We start from the raw sequence: 20,784 nt of genomic DNA on the forward strand, positions 1-20,784 counted from the left end.
TGAGAAGAGTCGGAATCCTCCCAGGAGCTGCCCCATTGTGGTGGCAGAGGGAGAGTGAGGCCTGGGCTCTCTTTTCCATGGTTTAAATGTCTTCCCTGGCACTTTGAAAAGCGAATTTACTTATCTAAGTGCACAAACAGGGTGGGCTGCCACATATCCATGTGTAATTACAGCCTTGGAGCCGCAGGAGCGAGGTGTGGGGACAGGAGTGGTTTTATGAAGGTGGAAGCAGCAAAGGGCGTGGGAAGTGTTTGCATTAATTAGAGATGATAACAGAAGGAATGGCAGGAGGGGACTCATCACCAGGCAGGTTTTGATGTCTTGTTCAGTGTCCTCCTTCAGTTGTTAACATAGTTTCTCTGTCCCTTTCATAAAAAGCCTCCATCAGAACAGTCTGGAAGTGCTGGAAAGCACCAGAGGTTTATTTTTAGCAGGTGAGGTTTTTCTGAAATAATGTCCCAGGGAAAGGTAAAGCCCTTCAAGACACTTAAAGATCTTAAAGGCACTTAAACCTTGGCAGTGCCAAGTGCTGCAGAATTTACTGCATGGCTCTTGTGGTGTCACAAACTGCCAGGTATTTTTAGTTAAATAAAAGTGATGTGGTTCTGCAGTTGCACACATTTCAGAAGGGTTGCTGAGCTAAGGTTTCCAGGTTTTCCTTGATTAAAATTGCCCTTTCTTTTTTTTGCCTCAGAACAACAAAACCACGCAGTTCAGGCATGTCCAGCAGCTCACCTACAGCCTGATAGAGTGGAGATCCCAAATCCTCTCTGGGACCCTGCCCAAGGATGAACTGGCTGAGCTCAAGAAAAAAGTCACTGCCAAGATTGACTATGGCAACAGGTGAGCTCCAAACTCTGCCTGGAGGACAAGGGAGGCTCCCAAACCCCCGGGAAGGCTCTTAGTGCAAAATCAGGCCCTGACTTAGGCTTAAATTTTTCCTTGGAAGGGGTGAAATGGCAGCTTTGAGTCCCCATGACAACATGGCCACCTGGTGTGTTGGTTCTCAGTGTGGCACAGATCTCTGTGCCTTGGCAGGAATTCTCTCTTCATTCTGCACAAATCCTGGCACTGGGCAGCCTTTCTGTTGGAGCAGAGCTTGTGCCTGGATTTGGATGCTGGTGGGGAAATGCTCTGCTTTATCAGCAGCTGAGGGCAGGATTCCACAGACACTCCAGCCCTCAGTGGTTTGCAGTCTCCAGGACTCATTTTTCTGCATGTCAGCTGCGATTGAGGTCCAGTAAGTGAATTAAGGAGCCTGTGGGAGAGAATAACAATCAGCTGCAATCCATGAGCTTGGTAGATATTCATCCACCTTTGAAGGAAAGCCATTTAGGCAGGAATAAGGGAGATGTCAGCCTAGGATTGAGTTACCTGACTAATTCCTTCTCCCTTGAATGGGAAAATGGGAGAGAAGGTTTTTTAAGGCAGGAAAACCAGCAGTGAGTGAGGTTATTCCAAGGAGTGGGATGTTGATCACAGGCAGTGATTTGATCTTTGCTGCTCCCACATTCTGGCATTTTTTTTGTCTCCTGGGGCTGTCCAGGATCCTGGGTCTGGACCTGGTAGTCCGAGATGACAACGGGAACATCCTGGACCCAGATGAGACCAGCACAATCTCCCTCTTCAAGGCCCATGAAACTGCATCCAAGAGGATTGATGAGAGGATCCAGGAGGAGAAGGTACCTCTGGTTTTCCCTCTTCAGTCACTGTGTTTTTTATATTCCCCTTAAGGCTGTGCTCCCTTGGCAGCAGAACTAAATTCTCCTGTGTTTGTAGAGGAAATATAAAATTTAATGGAAAATGTGAAATTCTTTACAGTCCCTGCAGCAGAGTTTGGACCTCCGGGGGCAGCCAATATTCAACTCCACGCACACTTACAGCCTCTATGTGAACTTCAAGAACTTTGTCTGCAACATTGGGGAAGATGCAGAGCTGCTGATGAGCCTCTACGACCCTGACCTCTCCAAATTCATCAGGTGGGTGCTTTTTTGGAGATTCTTAAGCAATTTAGTCATCAAAGTGTTCATTCTGAAGATGCCAGCATGTTAGAAAGGGAGATCCAGCAGAAGTTTTCCAGTTCTGTTGTTGGTTGCTGCCCCAGTGGGGGAAAATGAATTCTAAAAACTTTGGAATGAATTTCAGAGAGATAGGAAGTCCAGGCAGTGTCCTTCCTAAAGCTGGGTATTTCTTTGATCCCACATTGTCTTTTTGTATCTTAATTTTCCCTGCTGTGGCTGCAAGCCTTGATTAAGCATTTTTATTAATTGTTTTTCAATAAATCAGGGATTTAAATGGTGTTTTCTATCCAGTCAGTGCCAGTTCACATCTGAAGAGGTGGGGAGGATATGAGGAGCTTAATCAGGAACACTCTGTGTCCAGCACTGCAGTTATCAGGTGTGGCTATGCAGTGGGAATTGGCCAGGGGAGCAGCTGCCAGGGCTCACCCCATCCTGCCTCCAGTAAGTGAGTCACTTCAGAGGCATTTTGGGATAAAAGATGGGTCAAAATTTCCTCAAAGATCAGAATGCTTTTGTGCTTTTGCCAGAAAATGGAGGCGTCAGGTGTTGATTTGTTAAAATTGACTTTTTCTCCCTTTCTTTGCAGCGAAAATTACCTGGTCCGTTGGGGTAGCAATGGGATGCCAAAAGAAATTGAGAAACTGAACAACCTCCAAGCAGTGTTTACTGTAAGTTCAGAGAATCCCAGATTGGGCTGGGAGCTGAATCCCAGCCAGTGCCACCCCTGCCATGGCAGGGCCACCTCCTGCTGTCCCAGGATGCTCCAGCCTGGCCTTGGGCACTGCCCAGGATCCAGGGGCAGCCACAGCTCCTCTGGGAATTCCATCCCAGCCCCTCACCACCCTCACAGGGAAGGATTTCTCCCCAGTATCCCCATCTATCCCTGCCCTCTTGCAGTGGGAAGCCATTCTCTGTGTCCTTTCACTATAAATGTCTCCATCTCCCTCGTGGTCTCCCTGCAGATCCAGAAGGCCACAATTTTTACCTGTGTATAGCCCAACAAAACCCTTTCCCTTCCCCTTTCCCCTTTCCCCTTTCCCCTTCCCCTTCCCCTTCCCCTTCCCCTTCCCCTTCCCCTTCCCCTTCCCCTTTCCCTTTCCCTTTCCCTTTCCCTTTCCCTTTCCCTTTCCCTTTCCCTTTCCCTTTCCCTTTCCCTTTCCCTTTCCCTTTCCCTTTCCCTTTCCCTTTCCCTTTCCCTTTCCCTTTCCCTTTCCCTTTCCCTTTCCCTTTCCCCTTCCCCTTCCCCTTCCCCTTCCCCTTCCCCTTCCCTTTCCCCTTTCCCCTTTCCCCTTTCCCTTTCCCTTTTTCTCTACTCACAAAGGACATTGATGGAACTCAATTTTAACTCTTTATTTTTCAGGACTTGAGCAGTTCTGACTTGATCCGGCCCCGGATCAGCCTGGTGTGCCAGATCGTGCGCGTGGGGCGCATGGAGCTGAAGGATGGCAAGAAGCACACCTGCGGGCTCCGCAGGCCTTTCGGCGTGGCAGGTGGGGACTGCCTCCCTGGGGACACCCGTGAAAACCCCTGGGGGACTGGGATACGGGTCTGGGAGCTGGGAAATGTGCTGGGAAATGTCCCAGAGCCAGCATCTCTGCTCCAGGGCAGATTGTCCCTTCTGAGATCTCTCGTGAAGGTTCTGGCTGGAGAGCAAGTGCTCGCTGCTGGCTTTTAACCTCTTTTAACCTGTTAAACTTACAGGTTTGTTAACATTTTAACAGGCTGCCACAGCTGCAGCAGGCTCATCAGGGCCTTATCAGAGTGGGATTTGCTCCTCAGGACTAATGGGAGATTTTAAAGGAACCTTAGTGAACCAGACTCCCAATTTTTATTTTATTCCTGGGGTTTCTTGTGAAGGGACTTGCTTGAAAGCCTTGGTGGGAATCGATTTCCAAAGAAGCAGCATTTGGATATAAGTGGAATTTCCTTGCCTTGAAGTGCCTCAGTCCCACCTGGGTTTTCTTGGAGGGTGTATTTTGTCAGAGTGTATTCAGTATATTCACACTCACTGCTGTGGGCTGATCTGCACATCAATGTAAATGTGCTTTTAAAAAAGTTAAAATGAGAGTGATGCCCCCCATTGCTGTCACAGCATCCCAGATCTTTTGGGGGTTGGAAATAAAATTAAATCCCATCCAGTTCCATCCCTGCCATGAGCTCCTTCCTGTCCCAGATCACTCAGAGCTCTTGTTCTGAGCGACACTGGCCCAAAATAACCCCTTGTTGTTTCCATTCTGAGAGGGGAAAGCTCTTTCTGGGTTCTTGGCAGATCTGAATGAATGCTCTGGTGTCATTGCAGTGATGGACATCACTGACATCATCCACGGGAAGGTGGACGACGAGGAGAAGCAGCATTTTATCCCCTTCCAGCAGTGAGTACCGTGCTCCAGAGCTCACCCCACCTCTGGCTCAAGCCCTTCCTTTGGGAAGGACAGATCTGTCTGGGCGCCTGGCAGAGCCCCAGGGGCTCTACAAATAGATCAGCTGATAGCAGCAGTCAGCTCTTTGCAGGGAGAGCTTTCTGTCACCCCCAGGAGCCTTTGTGCCGTTCTCATGGCTCTGTGACAGACTCGATTGCCTGGGGACTTTGGCAGTGCAGCTGGAATTTCTGGGTACCTTCGGGGTGAGGAAGAGGAGCACAGAGCAAAATAATGTCCTGGGGCCTGGGGGGATGTGACTTGCAAAATTTTTGTGGGGTTGCAAGGCAGGATTTTCAGCGAGACTGAGCAGAGACACAGCTTTTTGTCACTGCTGCCCCTCCCTTCCCACATTGCCTTGTCTGGGTCAGTCCTAGGGAAGGGATTCCTCCCTCTTCCCGGGGAAGAAATTCCAGCCCCGATGAGATCTGCATTTCTGCTCTGAGAGTTAGACTTGTGTGTTTGTTCTGCCTGCTCTGCTTGCTCACTTTTTTTGGCACGTTAGAGTAACGAAAACTGAGCTTGTTTGTGTAGAACCAGCCTTGTTGTTACAGCCCTAAATACAGCAAATCATTGGCTGCAGCCTTTTGTTGTTACAGGGTATTTTCAGGGGACATTTGGGTTTGTTCCCCTTCCCTTTCAGGTCCTGGAAGGATGGCTTTGCCTTTGCAGAATAATGTTAGTCTGCTACTTTTTTTTTTTTTTTTTAATTGGTTATTTATTTGTTTGTTTAGGGGTTTTTGTTCTGTTTGTTCGTTTTTTAATTGTTTTGGTTGGGGTGGGTTTTTTTGGGAGTTTTTTTTTTTTTTTACTTGCTTGTTTGATTTGGTTTTTGTTTTGTTGGTTTGGGTTTTTTTCCCATTTTAATTCTGCTCTAATGGGGCTGAGTTCCGACCCCCAGCTGGACACCAGGCTGGGCAACCTGTGGAGACCTCATTTCTCCTTCATTATTGAGGCTGTGGGTACAGGAGTGAAGTCAGGGTCGAGGTCCAGACCTCAACAGTCTTGTTTGTGACTAGGGATGGGTTCATCACTTAGGGGTTGTCACAGCAGACATTAATTTATATTAATTTATAGTAGTTTACCAATAGTTAATCTGCATAGGGGCAACTCTGAGGCAAAGTTGAAGTCAGGGTTTAAATCCTGAGGTCAGTGTTCCTTACCTTAGGCCTGAGGGATAAACTGATGCATCTTCTAATGGGAAGGTTTAGAAGGATTTTGTGCAGGTGAAGGAACGAAAATCCCCTTGGAATCCTTGAAAAAAACCCCACATGTATTTGGAAAACAGCCAGCCCTCTCCTCGTATGTGCTTGGTGTCTGTCCCAGTCCCTGACCCCGTTTTTTTTGGGCCCCCTGCCCAGGATTGCCATGGAAACCTACATCAGGCAGCGGCAGCTCATCATGTCCCCCCTGATCACCTCCCATGGCATCGGCGAGAACGAGCCACTCACCTCTGTCTTCAACAAAGTCATCGCTGCCAAGGAGGTCAACCACAAAGGCCAAGGTGCAGCCTGGGGGGACCCTGGGCTGGGGGAGTTCCCAGGGGAATAAATGGCTGCTGAAAGTCTCCAGATCGAGGTTTGGTGGAGTTTAATCCCTTCCCCGAGCCCAGTGCGTTGTCACTTTGTCCCTCCATCACACACAGAGCTAAAATCTAAGTGAAACCAGACAAAATTTGCATGAGAGCAGCTCCTCACTTGCTAGTCATGTGTTTAAGGCCACTTTAAAATAAAAGTGTTTTATGGATGTGAAATATTTGTAAGTGGTTGTGGCTGTGTGTCCCAAATGGCTTTGGCGTTAAATCACATTATTTTGGATTTTTCTGGCCTTCCTTGGCTCAAAGACACTCGAGATTCATCTCTGAAAGTTCGGGGTTTACTTCAGAAAATCTTGCCCAGCAAAGCCTTACTCAGATTCAGGGACATGGAGAGCTGGGCAAGAGAGAACCAGATGGGGACATGGAGGTTTCATGAAAGCACAGATTTTTTGGAAGGACAGGCTTAAATTTCACAGGTTTGTACCTTTTTGTTTTCAGTGAACAAGTGTCATCTCCCTTTTCTTAGGTCTCTGGGTCTCCCTGAAGCTGCTCCCTGGGGATCTGGCTCAGGTTCAGAAGGATTTTTCCCACCTTATAGACAGATCCACTGCAGTGGCTCGAAAAATGGGGTTCCCTGAGATCATCCTTCCTGGTAGGTTCCATGTGCCTCCACATTCCATGGAGTAAAAGAGCTGCTTAAACTCTAGAATTTCTCTCCCAAAAAGATTTATTTATTTTAATTTTTTTTTTTTTTTAAATTTATCTGAAAACTTTTTATTTTTCTTCAAATTTCCAGGTTATTTTATTATATTTATTTTTTGTCACAAGCAGTTGAAAACATGAGTTTCCTTTCTTATGGCAAAATGATGGTTTATGGAGAAAATGTCTCTTTAGTCAGAGGAATTTTAGTTTTGTAGGGCTTTGACCCACCCATTCAGAGTGGATTTAACCCTAGAGAGCTTGTTAAATAAAAAAGAAACAAAAGAAAACATACAGACAGAGGTTTGTAGAAAGAAAAATGGTTCATTTTAGAAGATTTTGTGTCATTTGAGATGGAGATGAAAACAGTGCAATGGTGGGTGTTGTTAATTAAAGGCTGAAAGGAAAACAAGGATAATGTGGTACCCAGGGGCATTAACTGTTAAGCTGGGAACGAGAAAGCAGCTCATTAAACACTGGGAATTGCAGGTGACGTCCGGAATGACATCTACGTCACCCTGATCCAGGGCGAGTTTGACAAAGGCAAGAAGAAAACCCCCAAGAACGTTGAGGTCACCATGTCCGTGCATGACGAGGATGGCAACCTGCAGGAGGTAGGACGGCCTCTGGCACCCTCTGGAGATTTACCACCCCAAACACTCCAGATTTACCTTTCTCCCCCACCTGTGCCTTGTGTTTTTTGTCCAAAGAAAGCCATCCACCCCGGGGCTGGCTACGAGGGAGTCTCGGAGTACAAGTCTGTGGTTTATTACCAGGTCAAGCAGCCCTGCTGGTATGAAACTGTCAAGGTATGGCTCTGTCTGTGTTCTTCCTCTGGGCACAAACCATTGCTGGTGTAAAACCAGCAGCTCCTCAGCTCCAGGATGTGCTGGGGAATGCCTGGGTGTCTGTTTAGGGACTTTTAGATTTGGGTTCTTTTTCCCTTTGAACTGAAGATTGATGAGAGGGAGGCGTTTTTCTCTCGTTCGGTCTCAGTTGTTTATTTTTTCTTATCAGCATTACAAGGTACAAGGAGCTCTGTGCACTAAGATAGAGAAGGGGTAAAATGGCTAACAAAGATCTTCTTCAAGGTTTTTTATATGTCCATTTACCCAATTAACAGATGCCAGCTAAGCTATTTCTCTTAGTGACCCAATGACCCAACACCTGTGTGCTGCACTGTGACATTTTCTACCCAATCACCTACTACTACCCAAAAACCCCCAGGAGAAGAACATGAAGAAGAAAGAATAAGGACAAGAGACAACACCCTAAATCCTCCATCTTGTCTCCTGTTCTCTAAACTACTTTTTCACCCAGTGATTTAAGAAACTTTCTAATCTACACATTTACACATTTCCTATCTAACTTTAACATTTGTTTTCATGTATCACCATGAAAACATGCACATGAATTTCATATTATATGAAATTCAGTGTTTCTTTGAATCCTGGAACTAAATATTAAAAGCAAGGGCACACAGTCTGTATCTCAGACTCCAACACCTGGGGACACGGGAAATGCCATTTCCATCCTCTTCTCCCTGGCAGGTGGCCATTGCCATAGAAGAAGTCAGTCGCTGCCACCTGAGGTTCACCTTCCGTCACCGCTCGTCCCAGGAGTGTGAGTACCAGGAAGGGACTCCCCTGCAGGATTGCTGTGCTCCTCCCACTGAGTGCAGAACCTACATTTCTGCTTTTTCACTTATTGCTTGGTTTACTTATTCCCAGTTTTGTGGAAAGCAAAAAACCCAAAAATCATTCAAATTTTTTGCACCCAAAGTTTGTTGCAGGTTTTGTCCTGAAACTGAAATTTGATAAGGATCCACATTTTATCCTCCCCCAAAAGGAAATTATCAATGTTTGTTATTGCTTTGGTTTCTCAGTGTAGGGTGTTGCTTTCAATTTATTTCACAAAATTCACTACAAGGCCTGATGGGCTTCTCTTGATCTTCCTATAGGAGGATTTTTATTTAGGCTAATGAAAGGCTAATGAGAGGGTTGGAGCCAGAAGATCCATCAAATCACTTCAGAGCCCTGAAATGAGATCAATAATGTGAGGCTCAGCCACTGAAAGGCTCTCAAAGGCATCTGGTTCTGAAGGCAGTGACATCCTTCCACATCCACAGCTCACAAACCAAACTCCCAACCAAAAATATCTGTAGAATTCAGTATCAGAGGATTGTGGAATTTTTAAGGTTAGAAAAGACCTGGAAGATTAAGGAGTCCAACCATTAATCTCTCAGTGTATCAGCACAAAAAACACTAAAATTGTGTGTGGGAGATGCTCCAGGAGGATGTGTTTGTGCAGCTGCAGTTACCTGTTAAATATAATGAAGTTACCAGTTAAATAAATCTGCTGATGGGGTTAGAGGGCTGCATTTTGGATTGTGTGGACACGAATAAGACAATTGCTGATGAAGATTTCTCCTGTTTGCAGCCAGGGATAGGTCTGAGAGAGCTTTTGGCATGGGCTTTGTGAAGCTGATGAATGCAGATGGAACGACGCTGCAGGATGGCAAACACAATTTGATCATTTACAAGGTAACCTGGGCATTTCCAGCCTTGTCTCATATTTAACTCATCAAAACTCTCCCCTGGCTGATTTTCCAAGCAGTAGAAAGCTGCAGAATGGGGAGGGGGGGAATCCTCCTAAACTCCGTGGCTTTGCATATAGCTCAGATCATTTGTTGTATGGACAGCTTATCCCTGAAATCAGAAACTCAAACAATGAAAGAGATGAAAAAGTGTTTCAAACCCATTCTGGCTGTCACTGTGTGACCCTTCTCTCTGCCGTGTCCATCCAACAGGGTGACAACAAGAAAATGGAAGATGCCAGGAGTTATTTGACCCTTCCTTGCACCAAAACAGAAATGGAGGAGAGGGAGGCTCCCTCAGGAAAAAACCTGCACCCTCTGGCCAACTTCACTCCCACCAAGGACAGCACCAAGGACAGCTTCCAGATTGCCACCGTCATCTGCTCCACCAAACTCACCCAGAATGGTAGGGCTGGTTCTGGGACTCTGAAACACACAGGGCATTTTCTTCAGGCAGGTTTTTGTGTGTGGGCAGAGAGCTTCAGGTTTCATTTAGCTGCTCCCATGTCAGTGGCAGCCCTGTCCTGTCAAGCTGCCAGAACAAGCTCCCAGAATGTCTGTGCAAGCCTTTCATGCAAATATTTGATCCAGACTGCCAACGTTAAACCCAAAAAGTTTGCTGGCACGCGTGGAAATGTCACCTATCAGTGACAGTGTCTGTGTTTTGTCACAATTTTAAATATTTAAGGTTGATTGCCTCCTTTCCTCTGCCTGTTAAGAGAGCAGCAGTTAGGACTGAGCTCTCCAAGGTGACAGACAATGTGCAGTAACTCTGCTGTGCTGCCGAAGGGGTCACGATGAGGAGACACATGTGCAGAAGCCCAGCCTGTGCTGGTAAATGATGGGAGACTTCCAGTAGCTCTGGAAGGCTCCTGGGCTAAGTCATGCACTCTAATAAAATTCCTGGCTTGGCATACCTACTCTTGAGTCCATAAAATCTCCTGCAAAATGGTCTCCAAATGTGCTGTCGGATGGCAGCCAGGTTTCCATTTATAGCAGAGCTTTTCTCTCATGCCAAGACAAAAGAAACACCTCAAGGTAACGTTCTGTACCTGAGGGTGACTTTTCCTTGTGTACTGACTCTAAAAATAACCCCCAGCCTTGCTGGGGGCTGCTCTGCAGCCTTGCAGGCAGCTGTGAGCTGTAATTGCTGCTTTGTGTCCTTGCAGTTGACCTGCTGGGTTTGCTGAACTGGCGCTCCAACTCCCACAACATTGCCCACAACCTCAGGAAGCTGATGGAGGTGGAAGGAGGAGAAATCGTGAAGGTATTCCCAGGGATCTGAGGCTCCTTGGTGCACAGACTCTTGTGTGTCAGGCTGGTGTTGGACCCAAAAACTGTCTGGCTGGGTTGGGAGGGCAGGTCTGGGTGCTGAGCAGTGGGAGAATCGTCAAATCATGGAATGGTTTGGCTTCAAAGGGACCTTAAAATCTGCTTTTTCCACCCCCTGCCAAGGGCAGGGACACCTTACACTGTCCCAGCTTGCTCCAGTCTGGCCGTGGACATTTCCAGGGATGGGGCAGCCCCAGCTGCTCTGGGAACTTCTGTTCCACCTCTCATTAGTGGAATTCACCAGAATTACAGAAGTTAAATATTACAGGGATCAAGGAGAGGGTGGTGACTTTATTTTCCCCTTTATCCTTATGAAATAAGAAATACATCCAAAGCCTAACTTTTAATTTTCAACTCCTTTGTGAATGAGGAGAGACTAGCTCTGAATCTGGGAGCAGAGACAGCCCAGAGATCTCACAGAATACTGCGGGGAGGGGGCCAGAAATGGGGGCATTCCTGCAGAAGACGGTCTGCTGAAGGATTTGGGATGAAATCTTACCTGCAGAGAGGGGTCCCAAGAGTGACTGTGCTGGGATTGTGCAAGGCTATTTTCTTCTGGAGCAGCTGAAGGTGAAGTTGGTGCTGTGTCACTGCAGACAGGCTGAGTGCAGTGTCCTGCCTTGGGACAGGGCCAGGCTGCTTTGGAAAGGTCAGCATTTTTATCCTGTGGGCTGAAAAGGCAATAAAACAGCAAAGTGGGGCTGTTCAGAGCTGAGGAGAAAAGATCATCTTTACTACAGAGCCGATCCTGACAATCCTGTGCAGGAACACAGGGCTGGGATCCCTTTCTCCTGGACAAGTTTTACAGTTCAGCTGGGCTGGAAGGGGAAGAAAAATCCAGCTCATGCTCCTGTGCAGGATGCCAGCAGTAGCTACCTTTCCCCACCCTTTCACTGTTCTTTTTCCCCTCTAGTTTTTGCCAGACACCCTTGATGCTCTTTTCAACATCATGATGGAAATGTCAGAAAATGAAACCTATGATTTCCTGGTGTTTGATGCCCTGGTGAGTGAATCTTTGTTTTCAGCCACGTTCCCAGTCCGTTCCTGGTGATTGCAATGAGCAATTGGTATTTTACTCTAGAAATAAATGATATTTAAACACTTCTTACGGCTTTTTCAGGAGCCAGGACTGAAATACACATCAGGTTTTTAGTAGCCACAGTGAAAAGAATAATAAATTGCACACACACAGTGTTTAGTGACTGTTAGAACATGAATAACACTCTCTGTAGCATTAATGCTGTTGGTAAAACAGAAATGATAACCCAGCAAAATAAATGGAATTAGAGACTGTTCTATTTGAGTTACTGTGCAGCTCTGTGCATCTGTCTCCTTCTGGATTTTTGGCAGGTATTTATTATTTCTCTGATTGGAGACATCAAGTTCCAGCATTTCAACACCGTGCTTGAGACTTACATTTACAAACACTTCAGTGCAACCCTAGCCTATGTGTGAGTATTGATCCCAAAGCTCAGGTGTCACCCAGCAGTGTCACTGAGGGCTTTGGGGATGAGATCAGCTCTTGCTGATGTATTTGATGAGGTAATTTTTGATGATGTGAATGTGACAAAGGCAGCTGAGAGCAGAGTTCCATCCTTTCTCTGTGTTCAGGAGAGAAAGAATCCTTCTTATTGCTCTTTTTGCTCTGTAAAACATCCTGGTGTGAGATTTTTTTTCTGTCAAAGCAGACAGAAAAGACACTTCTATCATGGGTTTCCATCTTTCCAGCCCCTTGATCAAGCACCCCTCAGGCAGAGGTCATCACCCTTGTGGTAACAGAAGTGAAAAGTCAAACCCAGAAACCAAACTGCTTTTCCTCTCTAAAAATCTCCCCTCAGTTTTTACTGATCCTCATGAATTCCTGCCTGTCACCCTAAAGGAAACATAATTTGAAGTCCCCTTCTCCTGGAACACCTCCTTCCCTTCCTTGCCATGCAATCAATGCTTCCACACTATTTTCTTGTGTCCTCCTGCTCCGCACCTGGCAATTCTCACATGGGGAGAAGGCCTCAGCCCCTTCCCCTGGGAATGGCTTTTGCAGCTTCCTGGACAACTCCTTGTAGGGCAGAAGAAAAGCAAAGTGAGAGGGTAGAATCTGTAGTCTTTCAGCCCATGATTTCAGGAAGAAATGGGCTGCGAGGAGGAGCTCTGGTGTTTATGGGGCTGCAGTTCCTCTCTGAACTGAGCCCTGCCTGTATCAGTTCCCCTCTTGGTTTTATCTCCGAAGGAAACTCACCAAAGTCCTGAACTGCTACGTGGGGAATGCTGAGGACTCCAGCAAGACAGAGCTGCTCTTTGCAGCCCTGAAAGCCCTGAAATACCTGTTCAGATTCATCGTGCAGTCGCGGGTATTGTACCTGAGGTGGGTTCAGCCCTTCCCTCCCTGGGCCTCCTCTGGGAAACCCACTGGAGTTGCTTCAAGTAAATATCACTAAAGGGGATATTCTTCACCAAATCCTCTATCACTGACTGATTAAGAGGATCTTTCTGCCCTTTGTCTGTGACTGGAACAAATAAGTTGAGCAAAAATTAAAATACCAGATTAGAAAGGAGAAAAACCTTTTAGTCGCCCCTAGCATGCAGCAAGCAGCTTATGGTAGAGCTGAAAAGGAACCAAATATTCGTTTTTATGAAGTATATAATGGAATTTCCTCCTCGTTTTCAGAAACTGTAAGAAACAAGTACACAGACACTTAAATTATTCTCCAGTTGGGGTAAAATCAATGACAGTGGTTTAATTGCAGTTTCAAAACATCTTTCCAGAGATTCACAGTGAGGGTTTGAAACCTTTTATTCATGGCCATTCTGGATTATTTTCCTGTTTAATGCTAGGAACTCAAGCAGAATTTGCTGCAGTGGCAGCCTAAAAAATGCAATTTCCCCCCTACAACAGATTCCAGCAGGAAATGACTGCAAAATCTCCAATTCCATTTTTACCCCCATGTCTTTGTAGAAGGAGATGCCATTAAGATGTTGTTCCACAGGGTGAAATCCTGTTTCAGCTGCTGGATTTCTGTGTGTAACTGGCCCTGTTCTTTGCAGTGTTTATGGGAAAAGTGAGGATGGGAATGAATTCAATGATGCAATTCGCCAGCTGTTCCTCTCCTTCAACATCCTCATGGACCGGCCCCTGGAGGAGGCTGTCAAGATCAAGGTGAGCAGGATTTCCAGGGAAAAGTAAAAATCTTTAATTAGATCAACCGGTGCAGTTGGGAAGGGGCTGGGCCAGAAAAAAGAATGAGAGAATTACCCATTAGTCCCTCTTCCTCCTCCACCTTTCCCACTCTGCACTGCATATCTGGGGTGGCTGGAGGCTCTGCAGATGCATAAATTTGATTTTAAACCAGTTCTCTGCAGTTGTCCCCATATTTGCTTTTGACAAAAACGCTGTTTTCCACATGCATTTCATGTCCTTAGTTTCTTTCTTCTTTCAGGGGGCAGCTTTGAAGTATTTGCCGAGCATCATCAATGATGTCAAATTGGTATTTGACCCCGTTGAGCTCAGGTAACTGTTACGTTTGTTTGTCCTCTAAATCCAGCTCATCTGGTGGGGAGAATTTTGGAAACTTGGCTAAAAAAAAGCCACTCTTGTTAATGGTGCATGGACTCGAGGAAGTACTTGTAGAGCTTGAAAGGAAGTCAGTGGAGTTCAGAGCATTCTGTGCATCCCAGTTTTTCATTCTGGGAGTGTCTGAGGCCAGGTGAGACAGGTGACCTGGGATAGTGGGAAGTGTCCCTGTCCATGGTGGAGCTGGGTGATTTTATGCTCCCTTCCTATCCAAACCATTTTAGGACTCTGAGATCCTTACAGGCACCCTGAGATTTTACTGAAAAGCATAATCTGAGTGTTACCGCTGAAGATGAACAGATCACATGGACACAGGTCGAGGTGTGGTGAGAGAAAGAGAAAGTTTATTTTTCCTCCCAGGATTTATAGGCTCCTGACCACAGCCAGGGATTGGATGGTCAGGATAACACTTTCTCACAGCACTGGCCATGAGAGAAAGAGAAAGTTTATTTTTCCTCCCAGGATTTATAGGCTCCTGACCACAGCCAGGGATTGGATGGTCAGGATAACACTTTCTCACAGCACTGGCCATGAGAGATGTCCATCACAAGACGTGGAACAGAAAGAATGTCCACATATCTATGTTTATAGTTACTGTCCTGGGAAAGTCCTTAGAAAACCATGGCAGCAAGCTCAGAAGCTGAGTTTTCAGGGAAACATCTGAGGGCAGTGAAGTGTTGAAATCTTGCACATGTTTCCACTGGTTCTTGGTGAATACTTCTTAAAGTGTGGTAAAGGCAGAGCCTTAGCTGGGAAACCAAAAGCTGTGTTTATCCAGGAAATTCTCAGCCCTGTGGGCTCCTGGTTTTGGTGCTCAGAGCTTTGACCAGAGCTGCCCAGCCCTGTCTCCTTGTCCTGACACAAGTGATTTGCTGGGAAGCAGCAGACAGGCAGCAAATGTCCACGGAATTTAATTTTACGGGAATCTCAGGTTGGAATGAGTCATCACTCCTGATGAAGGGGGCATCTGGAAGGAGGATGTGCCTTAGCAGCTGTGGTTGTTCCAAGTTCCACCTGTGGGCTGCTGGGTCGGTTCAAAATGAATCTTTCCAAGCTCTTGCTTTCCTTGGGTGTAACAGCCAGTGTGATTATCCTGCCTGGCACTGGAGGGACAGAGCAGTGCCTGTTTAGAGGGTTTGTGATACACCTGCTGTGTCCTGGAATAAAAGCTTAATTTCAAGAGGTTTAAGCCTGCAGTTCTTGAACACTTCTCAGTTTTACTTCCAAGTCCTGTGCTGAGTTTCTTGAAAATAACTCAGGTCTCTAGTAATTTGCCTGTTGGATGGAATTCCCAGGGAAGCTGTGGCTGCTCCTGGATCCCTGGAAGTGGCCATGGCCAGGTTGGAGCACCCTGGGCCAGTGGGGAGGGGTCCCTGCCCATGGCAGGGGTGGAGTTGATGAGCTTTAAGTCCCTTCCAAGCCAGCTCATTCTGGGATCCTGTGATTCCGTGTCTGGCGCAGGTGCAGGGCAGTGTCCGTGTGGGATGGATGGGCTGATGCTGGGTGGGAATGCTGACCCTCTGCTTCCTCTGGGCTGTCCACAGCATCCTCTTCAGCAAGTTCATCCAGAGCATCCCTGACAACCAGCTGGTCCGGCAGAAGCTGAACTGCCTGACCAAGATTGTGGAGAGTGACCTGTTCAAGCAGGCTGGTGAGTGGCACTGGGAAGGCTTTGGGTTCTGCCAGGGGCCACACGCCCTTCCAAACGAGTTCCCCTGCCAGTCAACAGGGGTAATCCATCATTAAATCCAGCTCTAGAAACATTCCAGTCATCAGGGCAATCCACCATTAATCCAGCTCTAGAAACTTTCCAGTCATTGGGGCAATCCACCATTAAATCCAGCTCTAAAAACATTCCAGTCATCAGGGCAATCCACCATTAATCCAGCTCTGAAAACATTCCAGTCATTGGGGCAATCCACCATTAATCCAGCTCTAAAAACATTCCAGTCATCAGGGCAATCCACCATTAATCCAGCTCTAGAAACATTCCAGTCATTGGGGCAATCCACCATTAAATCCAGCTCTAGAAACATTCCTTGCCATGGAAGACCTGGAGGAGTTTTTTTCTGTTCAGTCATTCTACAGTGCCCAGGATGTGGGATCCTGATGCAGGGTGGGGGATTAGAGGGACAGAGAAGCTGAGTGTGCTGTTTGATGGAATATGCAGAATTTATAAATGAGAGGGTGGGGTTGGATGGGATATTGGGAAGGAATTCCTCCCTGTGAGGGTGGGGAGGGGCTGGGATGGAATTCCCAGAGCAGCTGTGGCTGCCCCTGGATCCCTGGGAGTGCCCAAGGCCAGGCTGGAGCAGCCTGGGACAGTGGGAGGTGTCCCTGCCATGGCAGGGGTGGGGATGAGGTGATCTTTTCGGTCCCTCCCAACCCAGCCCATTCTGGGATTCCATGATTCATGTGACTTTATCCAGCCCATTCTGGGATTCCATGATTCACGTGACTCTATCCAGTCCCTTTTGTCATAACTCCAGTGGCTTTAGGCAAGTCCTGGTGTCCCGGATGGGGTCAGGAGCAGGACACTCCTGTGGGGTGCCCATGTCCAGGGCGTGCTGAGGCTCTGCTCTGTCCGTGTGTCCCTTTGCAGAGTGCAGAGATGCCCTCCTGCCCCTGCTCATCGATCAACTCAGTGGGCAGCTGGATGACAACTCCAGCAAGCCTGACCACGAGGCCAGCTCCCAGCTCCTGAGCAGTGTCCTGGAGGTCCTGGACCGCAAAGATGTGGTGAGCACGAACTCTCAGGGGTGCTAGCTCAGCTCAGTTCTTCTTTTGAGAAGTTACAGTAAAGAAACATCCTCAACTTATGCCTTAATGAGTCAGAATTGTGATATTTATAGAAATTGTGATGCCTTGCTGTGCAGTTCTTTGTAGTGGTTCTGCCTGAAAAGGAGCCAGGAAAGGCTGAATTAGTTGTTATCACTTCTAGAAGCATTTACTTCCCTTTCTAGGGACCAAAATGTCATCCCAACTGCTTTGGTGGCTTGTTCAGTAATTTGGAGCAAGTCAAAGCAGTATTATATGGTATAAAAATGAGGAGCTCACTTGTTCTGTCTGCTGTGGAATAGGGACAACAATCACTGTTCAGCCAGAAAAATTCACTTCCCACTCTGGCCGTGGGAATTGTTCGGAGTGGCTGTGAACAGATTATTTGAACTGTTCAGAGAAAACAAATGAAAGCCCCAGGATAACCTGATGAAGCTGGGACAGATCCATTAAATGAATTCTCTGCCAAGTGAATCCCAGAGTGTTTGAATCGACAACTCGTGCACTTAAATCTCCTTTTTCTGATTCCCCTGATGACAGTGAGGCACTGCCAGGGCAGTCCTCCCACGCAGGGAGCTGTCCCTGGCAGGCTGTGCCCGGGGAACGGGCTCTGATGTCCCTTGCTGGCTGTCCCCAGGGTGCCACTGCTCTGCACACCCAGCTGATGATGGAGCGGCTGCTGCGCCGGGTCAACCGCACGGTGATCGGGATGAGCCGCCAGTCCCCGCACATCGTGAGAGCCCCTCCTTCCCTCCCCTGCCCTTCCCTCCCCTGCCCTTCCCCTGCCCTTCCCTTCCCTGCCCTTCCCTCCCCTGCCCTTCCCTCCCCTCCCCTGCCCTCCCCTGCCCTTCCCCTGCCCTTCCCTTCCCTGCCCTTCCCTCCCCTGCCCTTCCCTCCCCTGCCCTTCCCTCCCCTGCCCTCCCCTGCCCTTCCCCTTCCCTTCCCTGCCCTTCCCCTGCCCTTCCCTTCCCTGCCCTGCCCTGCCCTGCCCTTCCCCTTCCCTGCCCTTCCCCTTCCCCTTCCCTTCCCTCCCCTTCCCTTCCCTTCCCTTCCCTTCCCTTCCCTTCCCTTCCCTTCCCTTCCCTTCCCTTCCCTTCCCTTCCCTTCCCTTCCCTTCCCTTCCCTTCCCTTCCCTTCCCTTCCCTTCCCTTCCCTTCCCTTCCCTTCCCTTCCCTTCCCTTCCCTTCCCTTCCCTTCCCTTCCCTTCCCTTCCCTTCCCTTCCCTTCCCTTCCCTTCCCTGCCCTGCCCTGCCCTGCCCTGCCCTGCCCTGCCCTGCCCTGCCCTGCCCTGCCCTGCCCTCCCCCCTGCCCTCCCCCCTGCCCTCCCCCCTGCCCTTCCCCTGCCCTTCCCCTGCCCTTCCCCTGCCCTTCCCCTGCCCTTCCCTGCCCTTCCCCTGCCCTTCCCCTGCTTCCCCAGCACCTTTACAAGTGGAGTTCATTCTCCTGGAAGCTTTTCCCTCCTGCCCCAGCACTTTAACATTAACAGGACTCATTCCCCTGGGAGCCTTTCCCTGCCTCCCCTCTGACTCTAGCCCTCTTTAACAGTGGATTTCGCTCCCCTGGGAGCCTTTTCCTGTCTTCTCTCCCTCCCCAGCACCTTTAACAGTGGGGTTCATTCTCCTGGAAGCCGCTCCCTTCTTCCCCAGCACATTTAACAGCGGGGTTCACTCCCCTAGGAGCCTTTTCCTGTCTTCCCTCCCTCCCCATCCCCCTTTAACGGCGGGGTTCACTCCCCTGGGTGCTTTTCCCTGTCTCCCCCCTTCCCAGCATTCCCTAACTTGGGGGTTCATTCCCCTGGGTGCCTTTCCCTGTCTCCCCTCTTTCCCAGCATTCCCAAACTTGGGGGTTCATTCCCCTGGGAGTTCTCAGTGGCCTGATGAACTCATCTCTCCTTTCCCTGCGGGGCTTTTGTGCCCGTAGCTCCTGTTTTTCTGAGGATTAGGATTCAGGTTATCCTATTCCACTTTGAGCTGAGTCACTGGGGGTGATTTCATTTCCTTTGGGCCCCTGTGCACAGAATTTTGTGTCAGGGCAGTGCCTGGCACAGGATCTTCACTGTGTTTTGTCACCTGGGCTCAAGAGGATGAAATGCTGAGGGGTGAGACCCCCCTCAGGGGCATTTCTGACCCCTGTGTGGCAGCTGAGGGGGTACAGGCAGCTGGGGTGCTGTAATTCACCCTAGATTTCGTGTACAGAGGGATGGGAAAGCCAGGAGCTGGGGATTTACCTGATTTTTGCTAAGTCTGGGGACACTTTAATGCACCACCCATGAGAATTGCAGAATCCCTGCTAAATCTGAGAATCAGAGAGTCAGCTTGGAAAAGACCTTTAAGATCTGATGGGGTGGATCAATATAGATAGAAAATAAAATTCTGTGTTTGGAGGATGTGTTTCTCTTGTGATCCATGGGGAGAAAGAAAACAATACCAAGATTTCAAGCTTGAATTTTAGGAATTCTTGACAGGTTTAGAGGACCAAACAGTCTCAGGTTGAAGTCGGGACATAGATAAGGAGGATTCTGATCAGTGGTGTTTGATTAAGTCACACTGAGGTGCCACACTCAGGAGTTACAGTGCTTAACCTAGGAAAATAATCCAGCATTTTGTGTTTTTCCCATTCCAGGGGATTTTCGTGGCCTGCATGACAGCCATCCTGAGGCAGATGGATGATTTCCATTACAGCCATTACATCAACACTTTCAAAACCAGGCAGGACATCATCGTAAGTCAGCCTGGCTGGGGAATGAGCTCAGCCCACCCAGCATCAGCACACTCTGCTCTGCGGGGCCATTTCTGTGCCAAGCTTGGGGTGATCAAACCCTCAGCAGTGCCACAATTTTGGGGAATTTATTTGTGTCACCCTTGCTGGGCATCAGGGGGTCTCAGCATTTGCAGCATTGAGGAAAAACATTTTTAATGGGTAAAAAATGTTTGATTCCAGTCGGGAAGCAGAAAAGGGAAATGAGAAGCATTTACCTGGCTCTCACTTTGTGCCCCTGTTACCTTTATCCAATTCTTTTCCCCTATGAAGTTTAATTAAATGCTTGAATCTTGCTTGAGTGGCAGCAATGCAGAAAAGTTCCCAAAATGTTAAAAATTCACATCCTGAAAAACTTTGGGTATGAAACCAGGTGAAACGTGACATTTCTGAGGGTTTTTCTGCTTAAAATCAGCAGATTTTCCCCCGAACTCCCCCAGAAGGCCCAAACTATTATTTTAGCAAGACACAACACAAGAACTGTTGGAGCTTTTTTTGTCCCTTTATTCCTTATTTTGCAATTGAGAAGTGGCTGTTTATTGAAATACCAGCTGGGGAAGGGCCTGGAGTTGTGTTCTTCCTGTACCAAAACCCACCAGAAGGTTTGGAATTCAGTTTGGGGAGCCAAGGCGATCTGGTTTTTTGCCCTGTGCAGTTGGAATTACGGAATTTCACAGAAAATCGCTTGCAAAAATCAGCTGTTGAGCCACCGTGGAGCAACACAGCCATCTACGGTCACTCATGCTTCGTGTGGGTTTAGGACTGGTTTTAAGTTGCCCAAATGATTTCTTGAGAAGGAAGGAAGGAAAAAAACTCCAAAATTAGGTATATTCAGGAATTCTGGAATTGTTCATCCAGTGAGAAGGTTTTCAGGATGGTTATGGAAAATAACAATTTCTGATCTGATTTTTGTACACCTTTAAATCTACAGGAGCAAACTTTCCTTTGTAGTTGTGTGGTAGTTGTTAATACCAACAGAAAATTCTGTTTTACTGCAATAACTACTTTTATTTTTGTTCTTCATTATTGGGTTTGCTTGTGCTGGTATTTCCAGCCCTGGCTTGGCATCATTCCCTGGT

At 47.8% G+C, this 20,784-nt stretch overlaps 1 protein-coding gene across 1 annotated transcript in view; it reads left to right on the forward strand.

The window, feature by feature from the left end:
- Positions 1-20,784, forward strand: part of DOCK5 (dedicator of cytokinesis 5) — a 78,361-nt gene that overhangs the window by 26,799 nt on the left and 30,778 nt on the right. The window contains exons 6-28 of the mRNA XM_058859080.1: positions 695-843; positions 1,547-1,682; positions 1,822-1,979; positions 2,608-2,689; positions 3,382-3,511; positions 4,321-4,393; positions 5,800-5,942; positions 6,502-6,627; positions 7,164-7,288; positions 7,385-7,483; positions 8,225-8,297; positions 9,114-9,217; positions 9,484-9,676; positions 10,440-10,537; positions 11,516-11,605; positions 11,953-12,053; positions 12,830-12,964; positions 13,645-13,756; positions 14,037-14,107; positions 15,715-15,821; positions 16,773-16,909; positions 17,586-17,681; positions 19,571-19,669. Coding sequence (XP_058715063.1) covers positions 695-843; positions 1,547-1,682; positions 1,822-1,979; positions 2,608-2,689; positions 3,382-3,511; positions 4,321-4,393; positions 5,800-5,942; positions 6,502-6,627; positions 7,164-7,288; positions 7,385-7,483; positions 8,225-8,297; positions 9,114-9,217; positions 9,484-9,676; positions 10,440-10,537; positions 11,516-11,605; positions 11,953-12,053; positions 12,830-12,964; positions 13,645-13,756; positions 14,037-14,107; positions 15,715-15,821; positions 16,773-16,909; positions 17,586-17,681; positions 19,571-19,669 — 2,637 coding nt within the window. The remainder of the gene's footprint in view (positions 1-694; positions 844-1,546; positions 1,683-1,821; positions 1,980-2,607; positions 2,690-3,381; positions 3,512-4,320; positions 4,394-5,799; positions 5,943-6,501; positions 6,628-7,163; positions 7,289-7,384; positions 7,484-8,224; positions 8,298-9,113; positions 9,218-9,483; positions 9,677-10,439; positions 10,538-11,515; positions 11,606-11,952; positions 12,054-12,829; positions 12,965-13,644; positions 13,757-14,036; positions 14,108-15,714; positions 15,822-16,772; positions 16,910-17,585; positions 17,682-19,570; positions 19,670-20,784) is intronic.

This window comes from Poecile atricapillus, chromosome 29 (genome assembly GCF_030490865.1).
Source record: "Poecile atricapillus isolate bPoeAtr1 chromosome 29, bPoeAtr1.hap1, whole genome shotgun sequence".
Lineage (NCBI taxonomy): Eukaryota > Metazoa > Chordata > Aves > Passeriformes > Paridae > Poecile > Poecile atricapillus.